The following is a 23,332-nucleotide window of genomic DNA, read 5'->3' on the forward strand; positions in this document are numbered from 1 at the left end:
CATTCACTCTTTACATTTATACATGCTCACCATGCCCCTACCCCAAGATCTCCAGCAAGTCAGACTGCATAGAACAAAAGTGGGTAGAGGCAATTGTTTCAAAAACCTATATGCTATAATAGGAAACTTTTGGATCAGGTTATGAGGCTTAAAAATAAAGAGGTTTCCAGATCTGGTTTTTCCTTATAAACGAGAAGACAAACAGGCAACACTAGTAATCTGGCAGCATGTGCTTATTCTGTAAGAGTGTGGAGTCCCTCATATTTTTTTTTACTAATGAACTTTTCCAGATGATTAAGAATTGCCTGAGCCCATCTTCCACAGACTTAAAGTGGATGTATATGACAAGGAAACCATAAACCATCAAGAGAAGAATGAAAGGGGGAAAAAATAGCTCCCACAAAAAAGAAAACAAAACCACAAAATAGTAAGAGAATATAGTGCAATAAGCTGAATTAGAGACGATTTTCCTTAATTCAAAAATCAGGCTAGTAGTTCACACACCAGTTTTTAAATGATGGTATATTTGGCTGGGAGTGGAGGGAAATCAATATCTATAATGTATTTGAGTTCATGTCAATTCATTTTCTTCAAACTAGGGCAAGGTAAGTGGAAGTTAAATGAATTATTCATTTAATAAGGCTGGGAAAATGTGGGACAAATCCCCTAAAGTGGTTCCACGTGGATCAGAACCGGACAGCATAGCACAAATACAGGGCCAACTTGTCTATTCCTCACTCCAGCAAAGTATCCAGAAAGTTCAAGAAGAATTTTGTCTGGAAAAAGGCCTGCAGGATACCAAATCGAAATGCAATACGTACCACTGATACTTCTAAAGAAACTGTCCCATCAAGTGTTTTTTTAAACCTGTTTTATTTGTTCCATTTATTTCACCCTCTTCCAGTTAAATGCCAACCCTAAATTTTGTTCACCTTCCCTCTCCCACCACACGTACGTTGTGAGAGGAGAGCTGGTAATTCAGATCCGGCGGAAGAAAACCAGGCCAAACTCAGCTTCTGCTTAGTTTGCATAGTCCTGACCTACTTCAACACTGAAAAGAAAAAGATGCATTTCACATCTCTGTTTAGACCATGAGAATGATATTTGCTTCTTTCCATGTAGAGTTTGTCTAGACCTGTGGCCATTCTTTAATTATGCAGTCCAGTTTTCCTCTTAAGCCATGAAAACGTCTGTGAAACAGCTCAAATGGGATATTTTCAAGAACTAGTTTTTAAAAAACAAAACGTTGAACATAGCCTAAAAATGACCAGATTATTTTCATGCCTCATTCACACAATCTGAAGTAAATGACCATCTATATCCTTTTCTCTGCATGGACTCTTGTTTATTTCTTGGATTACAGTGTGGAAACGTGCGTGCGTGCGTGCGTGTGTGTGTGTCTAATGGTTACATAAAGTATGAAAATGTAGGAGGCAAATAATAAGTGTTTTAAGAAAATAATACTTATGAGGGTGTTTTAAAAACATAATTTCATTAACCAAAAAATAAATGCAAAAATAAAAGCTTTATTCAAATATAACTGGGCATAAGGCAGAGAAACTTTAGAGATAAAGGATTTTTGTAACAGTAGCAAGAAAATCAAGCTGATTAAAATTAACACTAAAACAATGTAAGGCTAGAAAGTGGCACTGGGACTTTCTACAGTGCACTACATAAATCTCAAAATAGTGCCTCCAATGGAGTGTAAATGATCTTCCATGGGGAAAACACAGCAAGAATAATGGTAGAATAGAAGATAGGTTTGTACTTGATGTTAATGACGCTTAAAATGTATACTATGCTAAGTGCATATTTTTCATATTATTTCAATTTTTCTCATATTTACTTGTGTAGTAAACCTTGTTTCTTTTTATGACCAGGTCACAAAATGGTTAGACACAGGAATCAAGGTAGATGTCATCTACTTAGATTTTAAGAAAGCCTTCAATATGGTATCTCATCCTATCCTCACAGATAAACTGAGAGGCTGTGATGTAGATGATTACACGGTCATGTGGGTGGCAAATTGGCTTAGGGGTTGCACCGAGGGAGTGGCGGGGGATGGGTTGGTATTGACCTGGAAATATGTGGGCAGTGGAGTCCCACAGGGCTCGGTCCTTGGACCTGTGCTGTTCAATGTCTTCATCAGTGACTTGGATGAGGGCGTGGAAAGCACTCTGTCCAAATTCGCTGATGATACCAAGTTATGGGGTAAGGTTAACACACTAGAGGGTAGGAAACAAATCCAGGCAGATCTGGACAGATTAGAAATGTGGGCAGAAAAGAACAGGATGCAGTTCAACAAGGACAAGTGCAAGGTGCTGCACCTATGGAGAAGGAATCACCAGCACACTTACAGGCTAGGGGATGACCTTCTCAGCAGCAAAGTAGCGGAAAGGGATCTCAGAGTCATTGTTGACAGCAAGAGGAACATGCGTCGTTGATGTGACGAAGCGATCAGTAAAGCTAACTGCACTTTATCATGCATTACAAACAGGTCCAGGGAAGTGGTACTTCCCCTTTATGCGACACTGGTCAGGCTGCAGTTGGAGTACTGCATCCAGTTTTGGACACAGCACTTCAAGAGGAATGTGGACAACCTCGAGAGGGTTCAGAGGAAGGCCACTGATATGGTTAGGGGCCTGCAGGCAAAGCCCTACATGAAGAGATTGAGGGCCCTGGATCTCTTCACTCTCTGCAAGAGAAGGCTGAGAGGTGATCTTGTGGCTGCCTACAAATTCAAATTCATCAGGGAGGGGAGGGGCACAGCAAGGGATAGGAGGTGCTCTGTTCACCAGGGCACCCCCTGGAGTAACTAGGAACAACGGTCACAAACTGGTGGAGAGCTGATTTAGGTTGGACAGCAGGAAGAACTTTTTTACGGTAAGGGTTGCCAGAATCTGGAATGGACTTCCAAGGGAGGTCGTGCTCTCCCCTACCCTCGGGGCCTTTAAGAGGAGGCTAGACATGCAGCTGGAAGGGGTTGTTTGGCCCCAGCACTCTTCCCTGCCCAGGGCAGGGGGTCAGAGTCAATGATCTGCTGAGGTCCCTCCCACTTCAAACATCTATAAATCTATGAAAGCCATCAATAAGTGCTGCTGACCACTGTCTGAACTAAGAAAGCTGGTAGTCCAAGACAACTGAATGAGCCAGAGGAGAACAAAAAAACCAAACCAAACCAAACCAAACCAGACCAACCCAAATGCCGCCCCCCCCATCTGAGAATCTTTTAATTTGCAAATTACATAAAACATTCAATTACTTGGGAATGTTTTCAAGCAAATGAAGTGCACTTATGTGACATCACATCAGGCTATGTGTTTCTAGTACCTTTATGCCAAGTGCCCATGAGATGTGCAGTCAATGAGGTAACAAGAGGCAGGTCAAGTAAGTTGTTGATCTGCTTTGTGGCTGAGAATCAGAGTTAGAGGAATAATGGCACTAAAAGGCAACAAATGGGAAGAACCAGTGTTTATTATACGAGTAGGCAGCTTGACCTGGGGTGGTAAGGATATGGGTATCTTCATTACTCGTTACACTTGGGAGTGCCTATTCAGTGATGATTCATGTTCAGCCATTAATTGTTAGAAAGGGTGTACTGTACAGCACCTTTGCAAAATAGTCTAGTTCTTGATAGAGGGGTCCCAGGCTGGTTCAAAAAGGAGTCAACTCCAAAGAGACTGGGGAACCAGTCATTGCATACAGATTGGCCAGGGATGAATAATTTACTATCCATCTAGCATTTGGAATATTGTCTAAAAGTTATCGGCTACAGCATTTTTATTGTCAATCTACTCCGTCTGGCAATGAGAAGTCATCGTTGCTAGATGATTTTAAGCAACGTGATTTTGCCTAGGGACAGAAATTACACACAAACCAGGATAAGTGATTGGAAACCAGTTCAAACCTGTAACGCAACAGAAGTTCAGTGCACATAAACTGCTTTCAAAATGGCCAAAACCAGTTTAAGATAAACCTGCATTGATGTATTATCAGACTTAACTGGTTTAGATTAAATTGGTCCATTGAACTTCTGTCTCAGGGTGGGTGAGCTAGCCTTGGCCCAAGCGGTCTGCTCCAACAGAGCATGGAGGTGCACTCTAGCCCCCCTGAGCTTCTGGCCTGGGCCACAGTAGGCACGTGGCTGCATTCAGAATCAAAAGTGAATGTCCATTCACTTATTAGTACAATCTATGCAGCTTAAACTAACCTGAGAAAGCTGAATTGATTCAGCCTCAGGCTTTTTGACTGTCTGTACTTAGTTTTTAAGTCACATCGTTCGGGTTACTCTTGATTTATGGCAACATGGTGGCATTAATTGCACCATTTCTTTCACAGAAAGAAATTGGTATGACCAGACCATTTGAATGGGCTTGCAGCCAAGTAGGCCCATAGTTGCATTTGTGAATGTGACCACGGTGCTACCTGGAAGACTGTTCAGTGAGACCCTTACAAGAAAAACACTTCACTAAAGCAATTATGGTTTTTTTTAAATAATGGGAAACAATATAAACGTTAAAATGCAGGTTCCTATTGCTTCTCCTATAGTAAAGCTGTAGTCCCAATAGCGGCTCAGCAAGGAATGAAAGGATATAAGATATCTCTTAGTAATAGTGTGAGAAGGAGGCAGGCTCTGCAAAGGTGGACAAATGATAAGGAAGGCTCTGTCTCCTCACCATCAATATGCCAGGCCACTTAGCCGTGCTGACGTATGTATATATCTGGCAAGTTTACACCCTCCTTGGAGCTCCAGGGGAACTGAGTCACAGGCTCCTTCTTGAGCTGCAGCAATCTGCTGTCCCTGCTTACAGGAGGTCCATGATGTCATAACATAGTTCACTACAAGGGACTGGATATGAAGTCACGTACCAGTCTCTCATGCTTCTCAGAGCCTGTGTGACGTAAAGCATCATCATCCCCATTGTTTAAAGGACAACAAAGCCAAAAAAATAAGTTAATTTTGTAGCACAAGGAAAGGAAGCAAGATATTCCGCCTTTTGGTCCTGGTATTTTAAATGTAACAGATCATCCTTGCTCCCTGCTAAATGCAAGCATTTTTTTTCCTTGAGTGAATCCAAAGGAAAATAACCAAACCAGCACTTTTAGTACAGTATGCAACTCCTTTGTGAATTGGCTTATCTAGGCATTCATTTAAATACAGTAATTAAGATTTACCGCAAAACAGAAGCTGCTTTCAGATGTCACTTTGAAGGCCAGATGATCTCCTCTTTATTAATATCATCATTTTAAACTGTTGTCAGATGATTTTCTAGGATCAAGCTGTAAGGAAAGAGACTGCACCACCAAAGTGTGTCATAAATGTGCGTGCAACATGGGCTCAGACAAAAGGAGAAATTGATTCCTCATCTCTAACTCCGTGGACAGATAAAACTGCACAAGTAGTCTCAGTGTGGTTTATTTGGTCCAAAAGAGTGAATTTCTAGCTTCAGTATCTGCCATTCACCTTTTAAATTTAACTCCCTACAGAAGAACATAACACTATTGGAAAAGGTTTCTTAAAACCTTTATGGAAAAAACCAGCAGCTTACTGAAATGAAAAATGAGATCCTAGAGAGAAAAGAAGTGATTCCATCCCCTTACAGATGAAGGCAGAACGCAGGAATGTGGGGTGAAATAATTAAAGTAGGATGATTTCAAAGGAGAATAATTATTTCACAATTACCTGAGAGCATTGCATGTCTTTCTCTAATTAGTTTTTATTTTCCAAATAGGCTTTCTAGTTCCTGCATTTTTCATATGCCTCTGAATGGCTTTCACCCTCCAGTTGATCCTTTCCCCCTCCTCTCCCTAAAAAATAACTCAGTACATATATATGGCAGTGAACTCTCTATATTTTGATTCAAGCATGTTGTTACCTAACTCCTGCCTATCAGTGTGTTTAATCAGAAAGTCAGATCAGGGCTTACAATATACTTCGAGACTATATGAACTGAAAATAATTTGCTGTAGGAAGTGCAGTTTGGGGAAACACAAGCACCAGCCCCTCCACATTAGAAACCGAGTTCAGAGTATAAGCACAAACTGCAGTACATCAATGACTCCCAAGGGACTTTTCTTGTTGAAATGCATTCTTTACATTGCATGAATTTTTAAAAAGCAGAGATTTTTGCATTCTTTTTCTTTCTATCTTTGGTGTGCAATATTTTTAAACACCTTTTGGGATTCATTATGAAATTTAATCTCCTTAGCTAAAATGACTATACAATATCAAACAATTAAATATATGCTGATATATTTAGAATGGTAAAACTTTTCAAAAGCAATAAAAGGTGTTGAATTTGGATGAGCAGCAGTAGTCAGCAAAAATAAAAGTCAAAATACTTGGAAGTATTTAATATAAAGACCTTACTGCAAAAAATATGCTAAATAAAAAATACTTCATTTAAACTTCTCAGAAGTTACATGCTGAAGTCTCATTTAATGAGACAGCTGCTTGCAAAGAGATGGTAGGGGGGGAAATTAGTGACCCCATGAAATCTTAATTATTTGGCATACGTCTGATGATCCTTTTTGCTTAGTGAAGCTTTTTTTGTAGACTCTTTCAAGGAATTTTCTCCTCTTTTTGTTGTTTTCCATCAACAGATGCAAAGTAATCTCAGCTGAGCAAAATGCAGTTGCGCAGCAAGTCATAATACTTAAAATAATGCTGTTAACCAAATCAGAGACAGAATTGTTCTTCAAAATGCCAGCAGGGGGTGAGGCTACAGCCTCAGAGGACAGCTGATACAAACAGGCATTTTCATGGCATTTTCATTTGTTGATTTCCAGCTTGATATTTTACCTATAAAAAGAGCTAGCTAAGAAATTCACTTTTTTAGTGGGGTACTCTTTTATTTATTTATTTTAATGCACTTCAGTCATCCCCATTAACCTAAAATTTGGAAAACTCTACTTTATAACCTATTATCTGTAATGGTCTTGTTTTATTTGTATATAGGTGCACTTATGCTGTATGAATGATGAAATTGCTTATCTACGAAATATTAACTGGCTAATCTATTGTGAGGCAAAAATATATTCTGCTGAAAATATATCCTCTCTGGTTGCTTATTTAGCATTTTGCACATATATCTGAATTTGACTCACTCTTGGGCTGCATTAGAGATGCAAATTCAAACACAAATATTTTTATAGATAATTTACTCCAAATGTCCATGGATCCCCATTAGCTGCAGATGGCCCAATTTCAGGCCCTCTTTTATCAGTATCTTGGAGTCTAATGATTTTATTCGGTCATCCAAAGTGAAAGTTAAGTTAATCCCTGAAGTACTAGAAAGTAACACTCATCTAAAGTTCTCTCTCTCAATGGAACTGGTATCGTGGAATTGAAAATCTTTGGTGCAAAAGCAAAGGGAATCTCCTCACTGTGATTTGCCATCTGATCTTTAAAACAAACCATTTTATAATCCTACAGCTTGTATGTAAAAGACACTCGCTGAAGGCAGTCGGTGCACAAATTCTCTTAATGATTTGATTCTTACACTGATCAGGTTGTAAAATATTCATTTCCATTTATGCCTTCTTTTCAAAAAGCAGAAGTTGCTTTTTACTTTCAGTTAGTAAACACAGGCCCGGACCCAGCCTCCATCAAGAGATCATAAGTTGTTTAGCTGTTAATATATTTAACAGCTGTTAGATAATTAACAGTTATTTTAGCAACCTGCTCAAAATGGACACTGTATGCAACCTCCTACTTACTCCCTAAAACCAAGTTGTTCTAGCATTTTAATTTCATAAAATCTTTCTCTCTGTATCATGATAAGTGACCTTATATATATATTTATAAATAAAAGTTAAGATCCTTATAATTAATTTGAATGATATCATTCTGCAGGTTGCTAAACCTCTTAAGTTACAGAAAATACAGAACAGCAAATGGTACTGGTTAATTTGAGGTACCTGTTACATCAGGTACGTGGACATGACTATAAAATTACCAAGGTGTAAAAATATTATAAAATACTAAGACAATATTTGAAAAGTCATAAGGCTTGTTACTTTGTTAGTTATTAAATACATGGACTAATTTACAGTTGTTAAGCGCTGTTATTTGATTACACAGAAGCCACTAAAATGCACTGAAAATTATTTTAAAAAAATGTCTCTTTTTGTTACTGGCTGAAATCGAGGTTGAGACTGTGAAGCAGAAGGAAGAAATAATTACTGGAAACGTACATTGTCCTGCACTGTAACTTGCTTCTTAACACTTCTAAGATGCCACTGATTCATAAAAAAAATGAGTTCTCTCTAATTTTCGACTGAAAGGGGAAAAGTGAATTAAAAAAACCCATTTTTCTATAAAACAGGAAATTGTATTGCTACTTTCCATATTAAAAAACCCCACAGGGTGAGGCTAAGAGTTGTTTAATGCTGTAACTTTGTGCACGTTTTCCAATGCACTGTACCAAAAGGTGAAACTGGTATACATGCTGATGGTGTCAGTCTGGAAGTCTGGGCTGGGCCATCTAAAGAGTAATATGCTTATATGACAAATCACCCAGCATGTGCACTCAGTCTCTAAACCTATTTGCTCTTCAGCGTTGATGCATCCAGAGAACTGGGGACTTGCAAATGGAACAACACATTTAAATGCTCCGTCACTTGCTTAGGGAGGGGGAAGCAAATGATGAAGCAAATACTGAAATACACAATTGCTTTAAAAGCACAGTGTAACAATCCTTCTACATTTCCTTTATTCTAAAAGATTGTTTTAGGCATGGAGGCTCCCTTAGCAGATCCCAGCTCAGTCCGACTGTTAATCTGCATGCATGATAAATGATCTCATGAAATCATACACCTTCACAGCTCTTTAGATCAGAACCAAACCAACGTTTGCCTAATAGGATGGGGCAAATAAGTTTTCTCTTCAAGACAACATACCATAACTCTTGTAGCCCAGATTAAAATTTCCAAATGAAGGTAGAGATCAAAGAACATTAAATAACAACAAGGAAGCTTTCATCACTTAACAGACCCGAGTGTTTGGAGATCTCTTTAGATGAGCCTGGCAGATGCCTAATATCATTTGCATTGTGTAGGACACGTATCAGGACCTGTTCCTGCTGGAATCCTTCCTATTCCTAATGGCTGCATTCAAGTTATGTTAAAGTATGTGGTAGGTGTTTCCCAGAGCAAAGTAGAAAGGTTAAATGCAGAAGGAACAGTTTGACATGATCTCACTCAAAAAGGGGGCAAGTTGATGATGGAGTTATATAAGCTGAAGTGGCAACTGGGCATCATCAGATTCAGTTAAAAGAGCCCTTGAATTCAGAGATGCTTATTAGAACTATTTTTTCTGATTGGAAAACAGGAGTAAGAATGAACAATCAAAGCTGAGATTGTGCAAACAAGGAAATTCTTGGCTTTGGCATGTCTTCTCAGAAAATTGAGAGGGAAGGTACATGAATTTTTTGCAGCAACTTTGCACACTAATATGTGAATATACAGTCATTTATAGGAAAGAAACGCAGGACCTTTCCAAGTAAGCCTAATTACATGGTATTAGTAACGATTTTTTAAAGAAAAAATATACAGGTAGAAACTATTCAAATTGAAGATGACTTGAACTGAGACAATGGATTCCATTAATGCAAAACTCTTTGCTGTACTTGGACTATGGAAATGGTATGGGTCACCATATTACATGGGTGCATTCACCCCCCCCACCCCACACACACACACTTTCAGCTGCTTGAACAACTGGCTATTACTGAATACCTCTACTCAGAAAACTCGTGTTTGAGGCAGAACATTATACCCTAAGAAGAAAGTTTGTTGCCAGCAAAGGAGGCAATAAAAGTCTGAGTGGCCTTTGAATGTGCCCAAGTATAAAGGGTGATTTGTGAAAGCACATTGTAGGTGGCAGTCATTACAACACACAGTTTTATTTACACTTGTGACTTAAACATTTCTTCCACTGGAACAGCTACAGGACATTGCCAGCGTCAAAGTGTCTTCCTCGATTTTAATAGAACTCCCGATATTTATTGTGCTGACGGCAAATATCATTAAAATAAAAGACATTTTAGGAATGCAATCGCATGGTCTTCAGCTTTCAGACCTTTCAACAATTGCCTACTTTCCTCCTTTCTCTGTTTTATATGCTCAGGGTATGTGAAAATACTTGGCATTTGACAATAGCTATCAGAATAATAATAGAAACTTTTAGTTCAAGATTAATGGGACTGAGATAAATTAGATGAATACTTTTCTGTCTGAAATTCCAGCAGCGAATGAATTCCAGCATATCTTATCAGTGGTTCAGCTACATGTAAACCAACCATCCTCACATGACTTAACACTATGCATACCATGTAGCCACGGGGTTAACATAAAATTACTTCTAATTTTTGCCCTGGGCTACACCTAGCTGTGCTTAAACTTAAGGATCAGTATTTTGCCTAAATTTGAAAAGGATACCTCTTTCGCAAACCCGAAGTCAGTTTAGCAACTAATTTGTCATAAGTCATTTTTATTTATATTAGCCGAGACCGCAAGCGAGAATGCACACCAATACTGAATTTAAATGATTGATGCAGAAGACAAGTATCTGTACTGGAATTCCCACTGGGCATAGGAGAGAGTGCATTTATTTATGCAAGGTTTGTAGGCATTTTTCCATATTACATCAGCAGAATGTAAAAATCTTAGTTATCTTTCTGTCCTTCTCCCCCTTAGCCATCCACAGAATACAAAATAGCACCAAGATGGGTCTGCTGCCGTTTTGGGGAGGGGTACCAGCAAACTACCGATCACAAAGAAATTCCAAGTGACCCGGGGGAAGGGGGGGGGGAACCAATACAAAAAAACCCCATAGACACTCCTGACAGACACTTCCAGCAGCAAGTCAGAGACAAACCCAGCGCTTTGTTTATATGGCCAAACCTCTAAGAAACACAAACGTCAAACAAGCACTGTGACTAGCTACCGAGGAGCTCCGTTTTCTATCTGGATGCTGTCAGGCAACTGAATCTCTACTTACATTCTATCAGAAACTAGCAAACGGCTATCAACCATCATCTCCGGGAGAAAATCCAGCTTGAATGAAGAAGTCATGTTCTTTTCTGTGCACACCGTTCTGGTCTGGCAAATAAGAATGTTTCTATGCTTGTCTGATTCAACAACTGTGCTGGCCAAGAGACAGGCAGGGACAGGTGCAGGAGGCCTCCCCAAGGCAGCAGCCAGAGTCGGCAGTTGTCACATTCTCTCCCCCTCTTGTTTTCCTCCAATCCCCTCTGAAATCTACTGCTGAGGCAACTGTCTATAGAGCACCAGGTGCTGAAACGGGAGGCGGAGCTCCTTTCCCACTGCAGCTAGAGTTTAACCCATGCACCCCCGTAGGTATTCACAATGGCTCGGAAAATGCATGCAGGAGAGAGAACCTTATCCGGTGATGGGAAAAGAAGGAAGCCTTCTGTGTAATCCATTACTCCGCTGACAAATACAGTGCAACAGCACCGACTCTTTAACCTCCTGTTTTCCAAACAGCAATCAAGGCTTTACAACACAGTTCAAAAACCCGATGACTTGTTACATCCTAGTTCCACTTTCATTTCCATCTGTCATTTCTATGCCAAATTGAGCAGGCTGACTAAACTTTGCAAAGTAAATGCATTAACTAAACACATGCCAATTTAATATTAAAACAAATGCTCATCACGATACCGGCAAGTATATGAACGATCAGTGGTTGTACACATATGACCGTCTGCAAATGCACACAATTATATTACATCAGGATAATGCATAATTCCATGTAGACATTAATCTTCATATTGTTAATAAGGCTGTTGTTAAAAAGTGACACGCCTGAAATTAGTAAGAGCACAAACATCTTACTGAAATGTACACAGAAAGATGATTACATTGACACTTTTTGGTGAAAAGACATAATTACCTTGTGAACCCAGAGCATTGGTATTGAAACAGCAGAAAAAAAGAAGTTCTCATTAAAGTCTATACCACCTTGGAGCTCTACATCTAAGGTTTATCATGCACTGAGTCCGATTTTGAGTTTATGGTACCAGATCATAGGAATCTGGAGAATAAAAATACTCCTCTGACAGCCAAAAAAAATGTTGTTTTTTTTTAACAAAATGGTAATTATTTTTTGTATAAATGTTCTAAAATCAAAAATCCACCACTGGTGTATCTGGAGTTCAACTCAGCCAACAAATGAAGACAGGCAGAAACACACACACACACACACACACACACACACACACACACGCAATCCCTATATTTGCTTTAATATAATGCATATCTAGGCAGAAGAATAGCTCACATAGTTACAGCAATCACTGGGTGATCCGAGGACATTCGCCAACTTGTTATGTATATTGTCTTTTCTCATGAGTCTCTCTCAAATTTCATAATATCTGATATTACTGAGGATCAGCATGTGAAAACAACATTAATAAACAAAGACTACTACATTTAGTCCAGAGCATCTGAACCGTTATCCAGAAATGTATTCCCGCAATATATAAACACACCGTTTATGAGGCCAAGATTCATTTAAGTGTTACATAAAAAAGAATCGACCTGCTAATATGCAACAGAGTGGGCTGGTTTTTAAAGCGCCTCGATTATTTCACTGTTTAAGACATTATGCCATGCTAAATAGTTGACAGAAAAGAAAACCCCGCAGGCTGCTGGCATTTTTGCCTACTTCGCAAGTCTAAAGAAAGAGAAGGCTCACCTAAACCTCAACATAATCCACATAGGAGAATCACAGATCTGAACAGATACCTACATGGCATGATGAATCTATAGGTTCTCCTACCACCACCATCACATCTGCACACTTCATAATAGCGTGCAAAACAAAATCACAACACTTGGTATCAGACCTATCCAGGTTCTCATACTTTCACCCATCATCCCATTATCTGGCAATGAACCCTTACAGTCGAGAGAGAATGTGTGTGAAGCAGAAACGAGGGAAAGCCAGTACGACTTTCTCCAGCTGGATGCAGCCACCTGGCTTTTGATTTGGGGCCTCTATAGTGGTTAATCCAGCCTAAAGTAGAGTTGGATTAACTTTCAATTTCAAAATCTTGCCACTGCAGAACGGGTAGGTTTTAGCCTGGAGGAAGTAGGCAGAGTGCTCAGGGAGGATGAGGTTATCTTTTTAAGTAGACTTCTTCACCGCCATTTGACCCTTCATGGTCTGACACATGCTCCCCATCACACAGCAGTCCTAATTGGAAAACTGGGCCATAATATACAGGCTCCCAACCTTCCTTAAATCTACATGGGTCATTCAGGAGAAACGCTGTCCTAATGAATAAAGACTTTCCCACATGTTCGCCGAATAAATAAATCTAAGACTTGCACAAAAAGGGGAGGGTGGTGGTGGGGGAAATCACAAATAATTTTGCCCAAAAAGTACACATGTAATAGAAGAATTGTAGACATTTGTCCTGTTTTGCAAGGTATGAATGTGTAAAAATGCTTCATTAAAACATATGTTCTTTTGAAATATTTATTTTCTTTTTAATTACATGTGAATTAGCTGGAAGAAGCTGTAGGGAAGCCCTCTTACTGACTTAAGCCTTCTCAGCAGTTTGTTAAATTCTAGCCTCAAATCCCTTGAGGGAATAGTGGATTCAAAGCAGCTTTTAATCATACTATAAGGAGGGTGAAGTAGTATGTAAGTAGGTCATAGAGAAAGCATTACAAGTGCATAGGTTATTGCTTTATTTAACAACTATAGTGTAACACACTTTTCAAAGCACATTTGCTTTTGCCATTTAAAAGTTAGAGGCATGACCAGGGTCAAATACAAAAGGAAGCCAGCTCTATGAAGGATACGGACATGTGAATCCAGAGACGTGCATGGAGGGAGGGGGAGGAGATGGAAATCTGCATTTGAACAGTTTGGTTCCCCAACATAAATAACATAATGCCTGCACATCCACTCATTGCACCATTCAGAGTGTCAGTGGGGGAAAAAAAAGAAGAAATATTCGTGTTTATAGTATTTACACTGCAGTCCTCTTGTTGCAAACACCAACTCCGTTTTTGCGATCAATCCCTGTGCACTAAAGCAACTTTTCATGAAATATTAAGAAATGTGGTTGAGTTAAACTAAATAAAATGCTTTGTCTTGTTGCCAATGCACACTGAAAAAAAATATTGGGGTAAAATAATGAATGAGATTGGACTCATGCCAAGAGAGCGAAATCAATGATAGATACAGCACTGTCTTTTGGAGCTTGGCATTATTGACTGGTTTGGTTGTGACATTAAGCTGCTGCTTTTGGCTGGTGCCGTTTCTGCTGGAACCCCGTCGTTCTCGGGCCCTAGTCCTACCTCCGATTCAGGCTCCCATCAAACTCGCCTCGACTGCAGAGGAGGTGGTTAAGGTTTGTGGACTTCCTGTCGTCATAGCCATCATTCGTATCATTCTGCTTCAGTTTTTCCATATGTAAAACAAGGCAGGAAAATACTAATTCACCTTGGCCTTCCAGATTAGTCACACTCTTGGTACAGTTCTTTGAGCCTGTGAAGTGCTATATACAGTCTATAGCATCTTGGCCTTTTAAAAACGTCTCTTTATAGGAGCCCACACAAAAGGGAAATGGAAGGAAGACGATAGCTGCGTGTTATGCCACTTTCGCGTGTATGAGCTCACTGCTGACATCACTGCCTGGGCTTCTGATTCGGGCTGTGAGAAATCAAGCAGAGACCCCTCTCCCTTCTGTTGACAATCAAATCTCGCATACATCTCATGCTCCCCCCCCTTTACACCTTACCTAATTGTCATTCTTTTAATCAACTACCCATCCATTATTGAACAAAGGAAATGCTCCTCTTGGAAGCACTTCAAGGGAAAGTTTCTGAATGACTTCATTTCATAGAAAGCCTGCAAGGCAGTGTGAGGAGAGTTCAAATATACTACTTTATTCCCCTTCTACGCCAATGAGAGCTGCTCTCTGGCAGCTTATCTCTGGCATCAAAGCAAGCTGCTCACAGAAACAAGGAGGCTGCCTCAAATCTCAGTTGCAAGGATGTAAACCTGGAGCAGCCTCAAGTGACTTCAGTGGAATTGCTGCATATTTCCACTGATGTAAAGGAGATGAGCATCGGGCCTCAGCAACTCCACAGCATGCAAATGAAATGTTCACTACATTTCAGAAAGAAATACCCGTGCCACACAGCACAGGCTAGAAAGTAGCAGTATGCATAGCAGCAGATAATTAATTCTTTCATCTTGTAGAGGGACTTGCCAGTACCTGGCTCCCAGTGAATGGAGGCTTCGTTTTAGGAGCAGACTTCTGGAGGGACAGGGAAGAAAAGAAACAGGCATCAAGATAAGAGACCCTTTGCTTGCTATAACATTGCAAGCAAAGGGTCTTCTCTTCTCCATAATATTACTGAGACTTACGGAAAAAAAATGTAACCTCTGCAGCTTAACAGGGCCATCCCAAAGCTACAGAATTATTTCTGTGTGTGGCACAATCAAAAGGGCCCCGTCTGGAAAACAGTTACTCCTTTGAGCAAGTTGCTCATTTTAATGAGACTTCCTTCAGGAGCCAGAACTACTTGCAGAGTAAAAATCTTCCAGCCTCTGACCCTATATTTCATTTCAAGGATTTTTCTTTGCCTCCGAGGCTCTCTCTTCATTTCAAGCCATTATCTAACACATCTTCCCCTCGTCATATTTTAAATTAAAATGTTATAAGTGTTTCTAGGTTTGTTTAATTATTTTTTTAAAGTGCTTACAGATGATGGCAGCTTTAAAAAGGGGGAATTTTTCATTGGGTCTAGCCAATGTATTTTAAATGCCGATAAACTGTAGGTACTTGAGAGGTTTTTTGTCTCAATCTCTGGCCTGTTGCATCTTAATTAGTGATTTGCAGAAATAAATGTCAGTTAAAATTAGTCTAGAGAAAAGGTACCTTGAATTAAGTATTTCTAGAGCCCTCATTCAAAACATAATGATATTATGTAAACTCGGTTGCTATAGTAAAACTTCCCACTCACTCTTCTTTTCCTGTTTTATACCAGTGAAAAGGTGATTTCATCAGTCTGTGGGTATAAGGTCTTTGTTCCATGTGTTGAGTAATACCTCAATCTTTCCTGAAACAACAACTTTTCTGCTGCAAAAGGCAGGCATTATTAACAGCCCATGCTATGTCTTAAGGAGGGCTTTAAAAAACATTTTGCTTCCAAAAAACATCCAACTCAAGTTTGTCGTGCAAACATTTACAGTTGTCAGCCATGCAAACAAAGGGCCCAGCCTGACAAATGTGCGGTGCTGAATAGAGTTGATGACCAAAGCAATATAGTGGGTCCAGGGGCTTAATGCAACTTTACTGAGTAAGAAGCGCTGTTTAGATATCGTGGTTATCAGAATCAGGCCCCGACATCCTTTTATTAATTTAGACATACTAGAAGAGCATCTCTCTCCTGAAGTGGAGAGTCTGTATTTGTGTACCGTTTTGTGTATATGTTTTTGAGGCTCCTTTCTCTTTCACACCCAGCTCAGTCAAACATTCATCCAGTCCTTGTCTAACCATTTTATTTCCCACTGCAAAAGTGGTATGGAACGAGTCCAGCAACAGCAAACCTAACAGCTACCATCTATCCGGGGGAAAATCTGGACTCGCCTTCCAACTGGGCAGTTCCACTAGATAACAGCTGCTCTATTCATGCAGCAAAACGCCTTCTTTCCAGACAATGTCAGAAAAGGAACATATGATACCACTTTATCATTGTTGGATTTGGGTATTAGATTATTCCCAAGTGAGATGGAACAATTCTTTGGTAGCTGGCTTGGGGAGGAGTCATTTGTCTGGGTCTCTCACAGGAGCCAGCTCTCTCCAACATGAACAGAAGTCCCTGTACTTCCCCTCGGAGAAGAGAAACAGCCACAACTGCTAGCAGCATCACGAAGCATGAGAAGCTCCACGATCACTATTTGGTCCTGCTGGGAGATTGGCTTGTTGGGGATGATTGTAGCTAGTGGGCAAGGACTGGATACCGCTAAAGACTAAATCAATAGGTAGGTGCAGGGTGAGGGCTAAAATGGGCAGTGGGTGAATGGAGAAAGAGAGAAAGTGCGGGGTAGAATCAGCGAGAGAAGAGGAAAAGACGGTACACGTAGGATGGGGAATTTGAAATTTGAAATGTTCAAATGTTTAAAATGCCACTACGTACTTCTAAGCAACCTGAGTTACCATATGACCTTACTATAGCTCTTTATATCATTAGTTGCTACCAAAGGTTGAAGCTCTCACCACATACAAGTTAGAAGCTCGTTCAGGTAGGAAATTTCCTTGGTCTTCATGAAATGCTTAGCAGATACTTGGATCCTTGGTTATATGGTATTAATATCTGCCGGTGTTTAACACCCTTCTTCTAACAGACAAGTCCAGTAGGTCTAAGACAACAGCAATGAAAGGCATGGACTATAAAAAACTGCAATAGATTTCTACAGAAAACCCATGTTCCATCCATTAGTTTTCTAATAAAGCACCTAGATTCTTTTTTTTCCTCTTTGAATTTCATTTACATATTCAAATCTTTTGCTGGTGAGATTACTAGTTAAAAAGAAAAATTGAAATTCCGATCCTTGGTGAAGTCCAAGATTTTGTACCGTCATTCCCCGCCTCCAAAAATCTTAGAAGTGTTCATACAACAGCGTATTTCCGAACTGTTTTGTTTGATCTTACTCAACTGCAACAATTTTCAGTTAGATGAAGTTGAAATATTCTGTTTTGATTGTATCGGAACATACCGTCTAAACTGACTGCATCGATTCATTCCCATTAAACATTTCATTTTTGTCAAACTGGCAGTTTCTCATTAAAAGTATTGCACTGGAAAACCTCCGGTCAACTTTAACTGGCACATTTTGGGGTCCTCTGAATTCGATGGGGCTGCACCAGGTTTGCTCAGAGCAATCTCTTTGTATGATTCATTGGAGCAGCATTGCAGAACACCTCATGTTCCTGCCGCAGTTCAGGGACTGTTAGTATTTTGTTATTTTTAAAGGGGTTATGTAACTCTCTTGTTAAAATTAACTGTGGGCTGAAATGATGCAGGCAAACTCTAGAGTGAGCTTTTTCACCAGAGTTTGGTTGAAAATACCTAGTTTTGGGGAGAGGTGCGGAGGAAGTAAAACCCCTGGGACTTTTACTGATGAAGTGAAGTTTGTGAGAAAGAAAAAAACAAAAACCCTCGGATTTTCTGATCACTCGCATCATTTCCTTTTTGAAAGAACTTAATTCTGCATTGCAATAGGCGGTGGGATCTTACAGAGCATACTACCACGTGCTACCAATATTTAACTGTGCAACCAGCCTCACTTCTTCAGGTTGCTTTATCCATTAGTTTGGGAGGTGTAATACATTTCTACAGTCACCCACCCTTCATTTTGGGCTTTTTCCCTCCGTTTGCTTACCTACTATGGGCAGGTTATGGCCTAGGATTCTCAAAGGCTGCTCTTAAACACAACCTGCTATCAAGGGAGCATGCCACAGTGAGTACAGTATTCATGCCTCACTCACGTGAAGGTCACACATGCTGTTTGAGAGCCCAGCCACTGCCTGACTTGTAGAAGTTATCCCTAGGACACTACTGAAATTTAGGAAGATGACCAGCAGGCTGTGGGTCAAATAATGAAGCATACATTTAGGAGGCATCATGTCACGAAGAGCCACGATTGTCAAACTATTCAGAAGAACATGAAAACAAAGTCAACTGGTGAATAATGTGCAAATTTCTTCCCAGCGCAAGTGATGATCAACTTAGGTAGTGATGGCAAAGCCAGACACAGCTTCTTTTCCCAAATGGGGCTGCAGGAGTTGTTTTTATTTGTCCACATGCCCTACATTTAAATAGTCATTAAAGAAAAAAAAAAATCTATCCACAACCTTGCGACAAAATGTTTAACAGTAAGTAGACTAAAGCTCAGACTTGCTTGCCAGTGCTACATACCACACTCCCAACATTGCACGCAGAAACCCCCCTCTGTCCCCCCCCAAAACAACAGCGCTGACCTGAAATACAAGCAGTGTTTTACGGGGCTGTATTCTTGCCGGGCAGATAGTGACTTACTGTGTCAATCTAACACTAGTAAATTCAAGGTGCGCTCAAATACCACAAGAATATAATCAAACAGTGTGGTTTTAAGGTATAATATTTCATGCACTACATAGAAACTGAATATATCATGAGTAAGCACAAAACTGTGAGTGCCACATTTACCTGCGTACTGTAACTGCAAAGATGCATCATATGTCCTACCTTGCAATGGTTGCATGACCTTCAGACCAGACAAAAATGAAGACATTTGCTAGGAAACTAGAAAATAGATAGATAGATGGATAGACATCTATATGTGTATATCATTCTGGCCTTCTCTGTGGACAGAAGTAATGCAAATGTGGGTGATCCTTACAATTTGGTCCCAATTACAAACTCTTCCAGTATTACAGAGTATTTGTATCTGGGGTTTCACTCTTGTCCCCTCTATTCAGTTCACCTTGGGGATGATGCTGGACTTGCCAAGGAGAGCATTAAAATGGATTTAATTGACACATTTGCTCTATCTGTGGGATAAAGCAACGAAAGGAATGCACAAAGCTGTAGTTTTGCCATGACAATAGTGTTAGAGGAAAATTCCAGTTTTTATTTCCTCTGTGGGAATGCCAGCAGTCCTGTTTCATAAACTCTAGTGATTCATCACTATCCCAGGCAGCCAATCATTCGACAGGTCAAGTAGAAATGGGCTGTAGTGCCAGCAGCTCATGCTGCCCTGATAATGCATGTCATTCCAGGCATGGCGACATGCTTTCTCAACAGCTGCCATTTTCAGTTACCTTTTATACGGCTGACATACAAGTAAATGTGTTGGAAGCAGTAAAACAGTCATAGGAAAGCAGTTGCAAAGATAAATAGCACCTGTACGTGATAATCTCTAATGACATTAGAGAGCAAAGAATGATGTGTTTTGAAACAGAATTTCACCTTTCTAAAAACACCACTTTACTATTTTTTTTTGACAGTGTGCTCACATAAACATCTAGGGATTCATCTGGGCTGCAATCTTAACAGATACAAAAAGGAAAAAAAACCCAACCCCTCTCAGCCTCCACTTGTGAAAAAAGCTTTAAATAACTAAATTCTTCTTGAATTCAATGATGTCTACTTTAAGAGACATTGCCACTCTTCACTGCTATCACTCTCCTCCTCTTTTCATTTTTATCCCATCTCACCTAACTTAAATGCTAACAAATTGCTAATTCAAAAACTGTCCTTTGCATTAGGTAAAGCTGAATACTTTCCTACAGCACAGAAATGACTGGGAGCTCAGAGGACACAGTAGTCAAATGTGAAAAAAAAAAAAGGTTTCTAAGTTGCCTAACTATATAGTTAAGAAAAATAAAAATTAAAATAGACTGGTAAAGGATAGTGATGCCCAAGAAAGGCACTGAAGCTAGATTTCAAACCCAAAGGATTATCCATATTAATTTATGGTAATCTACAAATGAATGCTACTGAGACACTGCAGGTTACTTGAAATGGTGCTGCATTCGATTCAAAACTATTGCAGAAAACCTCTTCAAGGGAGACTTGGTTACCTGCAATTTCCTCAGTATTTATAAAATGCAAAAAACACAAGCCATATTTTCTCATTTGAGAGAGTCAGCCCCTCAAATGCCAAAGGAAAGCCAAACCTCTCTGCATAAAGTCCTCTTAGGTATCTTGCTTTCAGATTTCATCAGCTTAGGTGTTTTCAAGACTGTAAGCAGTGAACTTTCCATCAGCAGCATCTTCAGCTAATTAACCCTCCTGATTACAATAATTAGTATTGATTCACTCCTGAATGACTCCTTAAGTATTCAAGCACAATCTACACTTGCCGTAAAAGTTCTAGATATGAATATTAATTGAATGTTCTCCTTTGTTTTTCAGCCCCAAAGGTACAGTTTGCAATCTTATATACTTAAATTTGATAACAGAAACACTTCAATTTTATTCTAATTTAACAAAGAGAATATTAACACATTGATGTTACAGACTGTAGTTCATTAATCTGAAGAAAATATAGACAAAGAATCCACACTAATAAGCAAATACATTCGAGCTACAGTTTTCCTACAGCAATACTGAAAGCCATTTTCCATCTCAGCACCCATAGTAGTCTAGCTCTGCTAGGTAGGGCTAAGAACGGTAATTCTTTTTGGCATTGCACCTGGTCATTGCAGGAACAAATAACTCCTCACTGCAGTTTCTGAATTAGCTCTCTTATCACTGTTATGGAAACAGATGTTGACAAGTTTACCAACTTCTCAGCACCACTCTGCTCTTTGAATCTCACCTATTCACGTTAGGGAAAGCTAAGGCCATCTAAAATAATATTGCAGGAGACCCAACCTATACATTCTTCTGATCCCAAACGCCAGATTAAACCTCACTGCTTAAAAATGACATGGCTCTGAGAAATGCTTTAACAGTCCAAGATGTTAAAAAACAAAACAAAACTAGAAGAGCCATAAACCATTCAGGACCCATTAAAGGAAAAACATTTTGCAATGCAAGTTTCACTGTCAGTTTTAACATGTGCACACAGCGCTGGACCCGAATGAAATACCACTTCTCATTTTCTTTGCATTTCATCTTTAGCATCACAAAAATAGGCCAAGCACTACACTGCTGGCAGCTTGGTTCAAATTTGTGGGTTCAGAAACAGGTTGGCAACACAGAGCCATCCATCAGGTGAGGAAGGGAAAATATGCTGTACAGGTGATAGCTACACCTGCTACAAGAACGGCTCTCCTCTCACTTCGTGAGCACCCTGTTGTATGTGATTGTTAAAGGACTATTTCCATGCAAGTGGACTGAGCTACTCACACTCTTTCTTGCCAGATCATCAGAAGGGACCATGATAAAAACAGCTGCTAGAATACAGTGTGTAAAGCAGGGTAACCCGATAAAAGATAGCTCACCCCAAGCTATACGGTATAGGAGAGGTAAGCAGAAGCTGTGTGAGAACTAGTTAGCACTTGTCTACAAGAAAAAAAAGTTCCTTTAAGACATAGAAGAAAGGACCATAGCATGATCTCATCATACTAAACACCAGACTTTTATACTGTCTGCAGGCAACGTGCATCACACTGGAACAGTTTAATATTTCATAGTCTCTATTTTTAAATTTTCAAATGAGTGCTTTTTATTGATACGAACCCACCCTGTGCTCTGTTCATCTTGTATTATCTCTAGCTAAGGGCAAATGGGGCACCCTGAATTGTTCCAGTAAAACAATTCTGTTGACTGTGTGCTGTCTGGAGCCCTCTCTTACAGCTACATACCTCTAACTTCTATTTTATAAAGAAATCATATCTTCTCCTTTAAACAGTACACTTAAAAAAAATAAAAATGAATGCAGCAGAATACAGTAACTAAAAACAAATCCTGCAAGGATTTTTTTTCCCCAAATAAAAAAGTGAAACACTAAGTAATGTCCTTTTCTTTTAGTAAAATCAACTAGGTGATTATCTTTATCATAGCCACAAGATATTGCTATATTTCATTATTCTGTAAAGTGTTGAAAGATTCAAAGAGTTGCAGAAACTCCAGACTATCAATGACACATCTTTCTTATTTAAGGTGCATGCCATTGTCCTAGGAAACAACTCAAAGCTTCTGGCAAGCTTGGTTACTGAGTTTTTCCTCTTCCTAACACTGTATTTTACCAGACTATGAGACTTATGTCGAAATCAACAACAATGATAAAAAAAAATAAAATAAATCTGTCAATAGTGTGATCTCAAATGAGGTCTTTCTAAAGGGGTGAATAATTTAAGAACTGCTACACACGCACAAAATTGTTGGCTTTCAGGACAGGAATTATTCAGGTATATTATTCTGCTTCACCTAATGTAGGAAGTGTCCTGAGTATCATGGTCTGCTTTCTCATTTTTGCAGCTGTTTGCATTACTGAAACAAAATTAAAAACAGGATCTACTAAACAGCTGTCAAAGTTGAAATTATCAGGCATAAAATATTGCAAGGGTATGTCTGGCCACCTCATGTTTGTTACCTTGACCCCAATATTATAAGCATTCAAAAAATAAGTAAGTTTTCTTTCTATAGTTAAAGGAGAGCTTAGTAATAAATCTCCAACTTAATGCAATACATATTAATTATAAGATACAAGCCCCCACTATTAACAGTGGATATCAAATTAAAAAAAACCCCTCATAAACAACCAACACTGAAACACTTCATACTCTACAGTCTATACAAACAAGATTAGAGGAAATAAAAAGGGGGCTGAAAAAGAACCCCCCCCCCC

General features: G+C 39.4%; 1 protein-coding gene across 13 annotated transcripts in view; it reads right to left on the bottom strand.

Moving 5' to 3' along the window:
- Nucleotides 1-23,332, bottom strand: part of CELF2 (CUGBP, Elav-like family member 2) — a 1,030,042-nt gene that overhangs the window by 376,513 nt on the left and 630,197 nt on the right. Inside the window, exon 1 of one of the 13 annotated variants that reach the window (XM_019509580.1) lies at nucleotides 11,003-11,257. The exons of the other annotated variants lie outside the window; for them this stretch is intronic. Coding sequence (XP_019365125.1) covers nucleotides 11,003-11,076 — 74 coding nt within the window. The 5' untranslated portion in view covers nucleotides 11,077-11,257. Of the gene's footprint in view, nucleotides 1-11,002; nucleotides 11,258-23,332 lie in introns of those variants that run through there. 13 annotated transcript variants of the gene reach the window in all.

This window comes from Gavialis gangeticus, unplaced genomic scaffold (genome assembly GCF_001723915.1).
Source record: "Gavialis gangeticus isolate Ggan-Ray unplaced genomic scaffold, GavGan_comp1, whole genome shotgun sequence".
NCBI classification, from domain to species: Eukaryota; Metazoa; Chordata; order Crocodylia; family Gavialidae; genus Gavialis; species Gavialis gangeticus.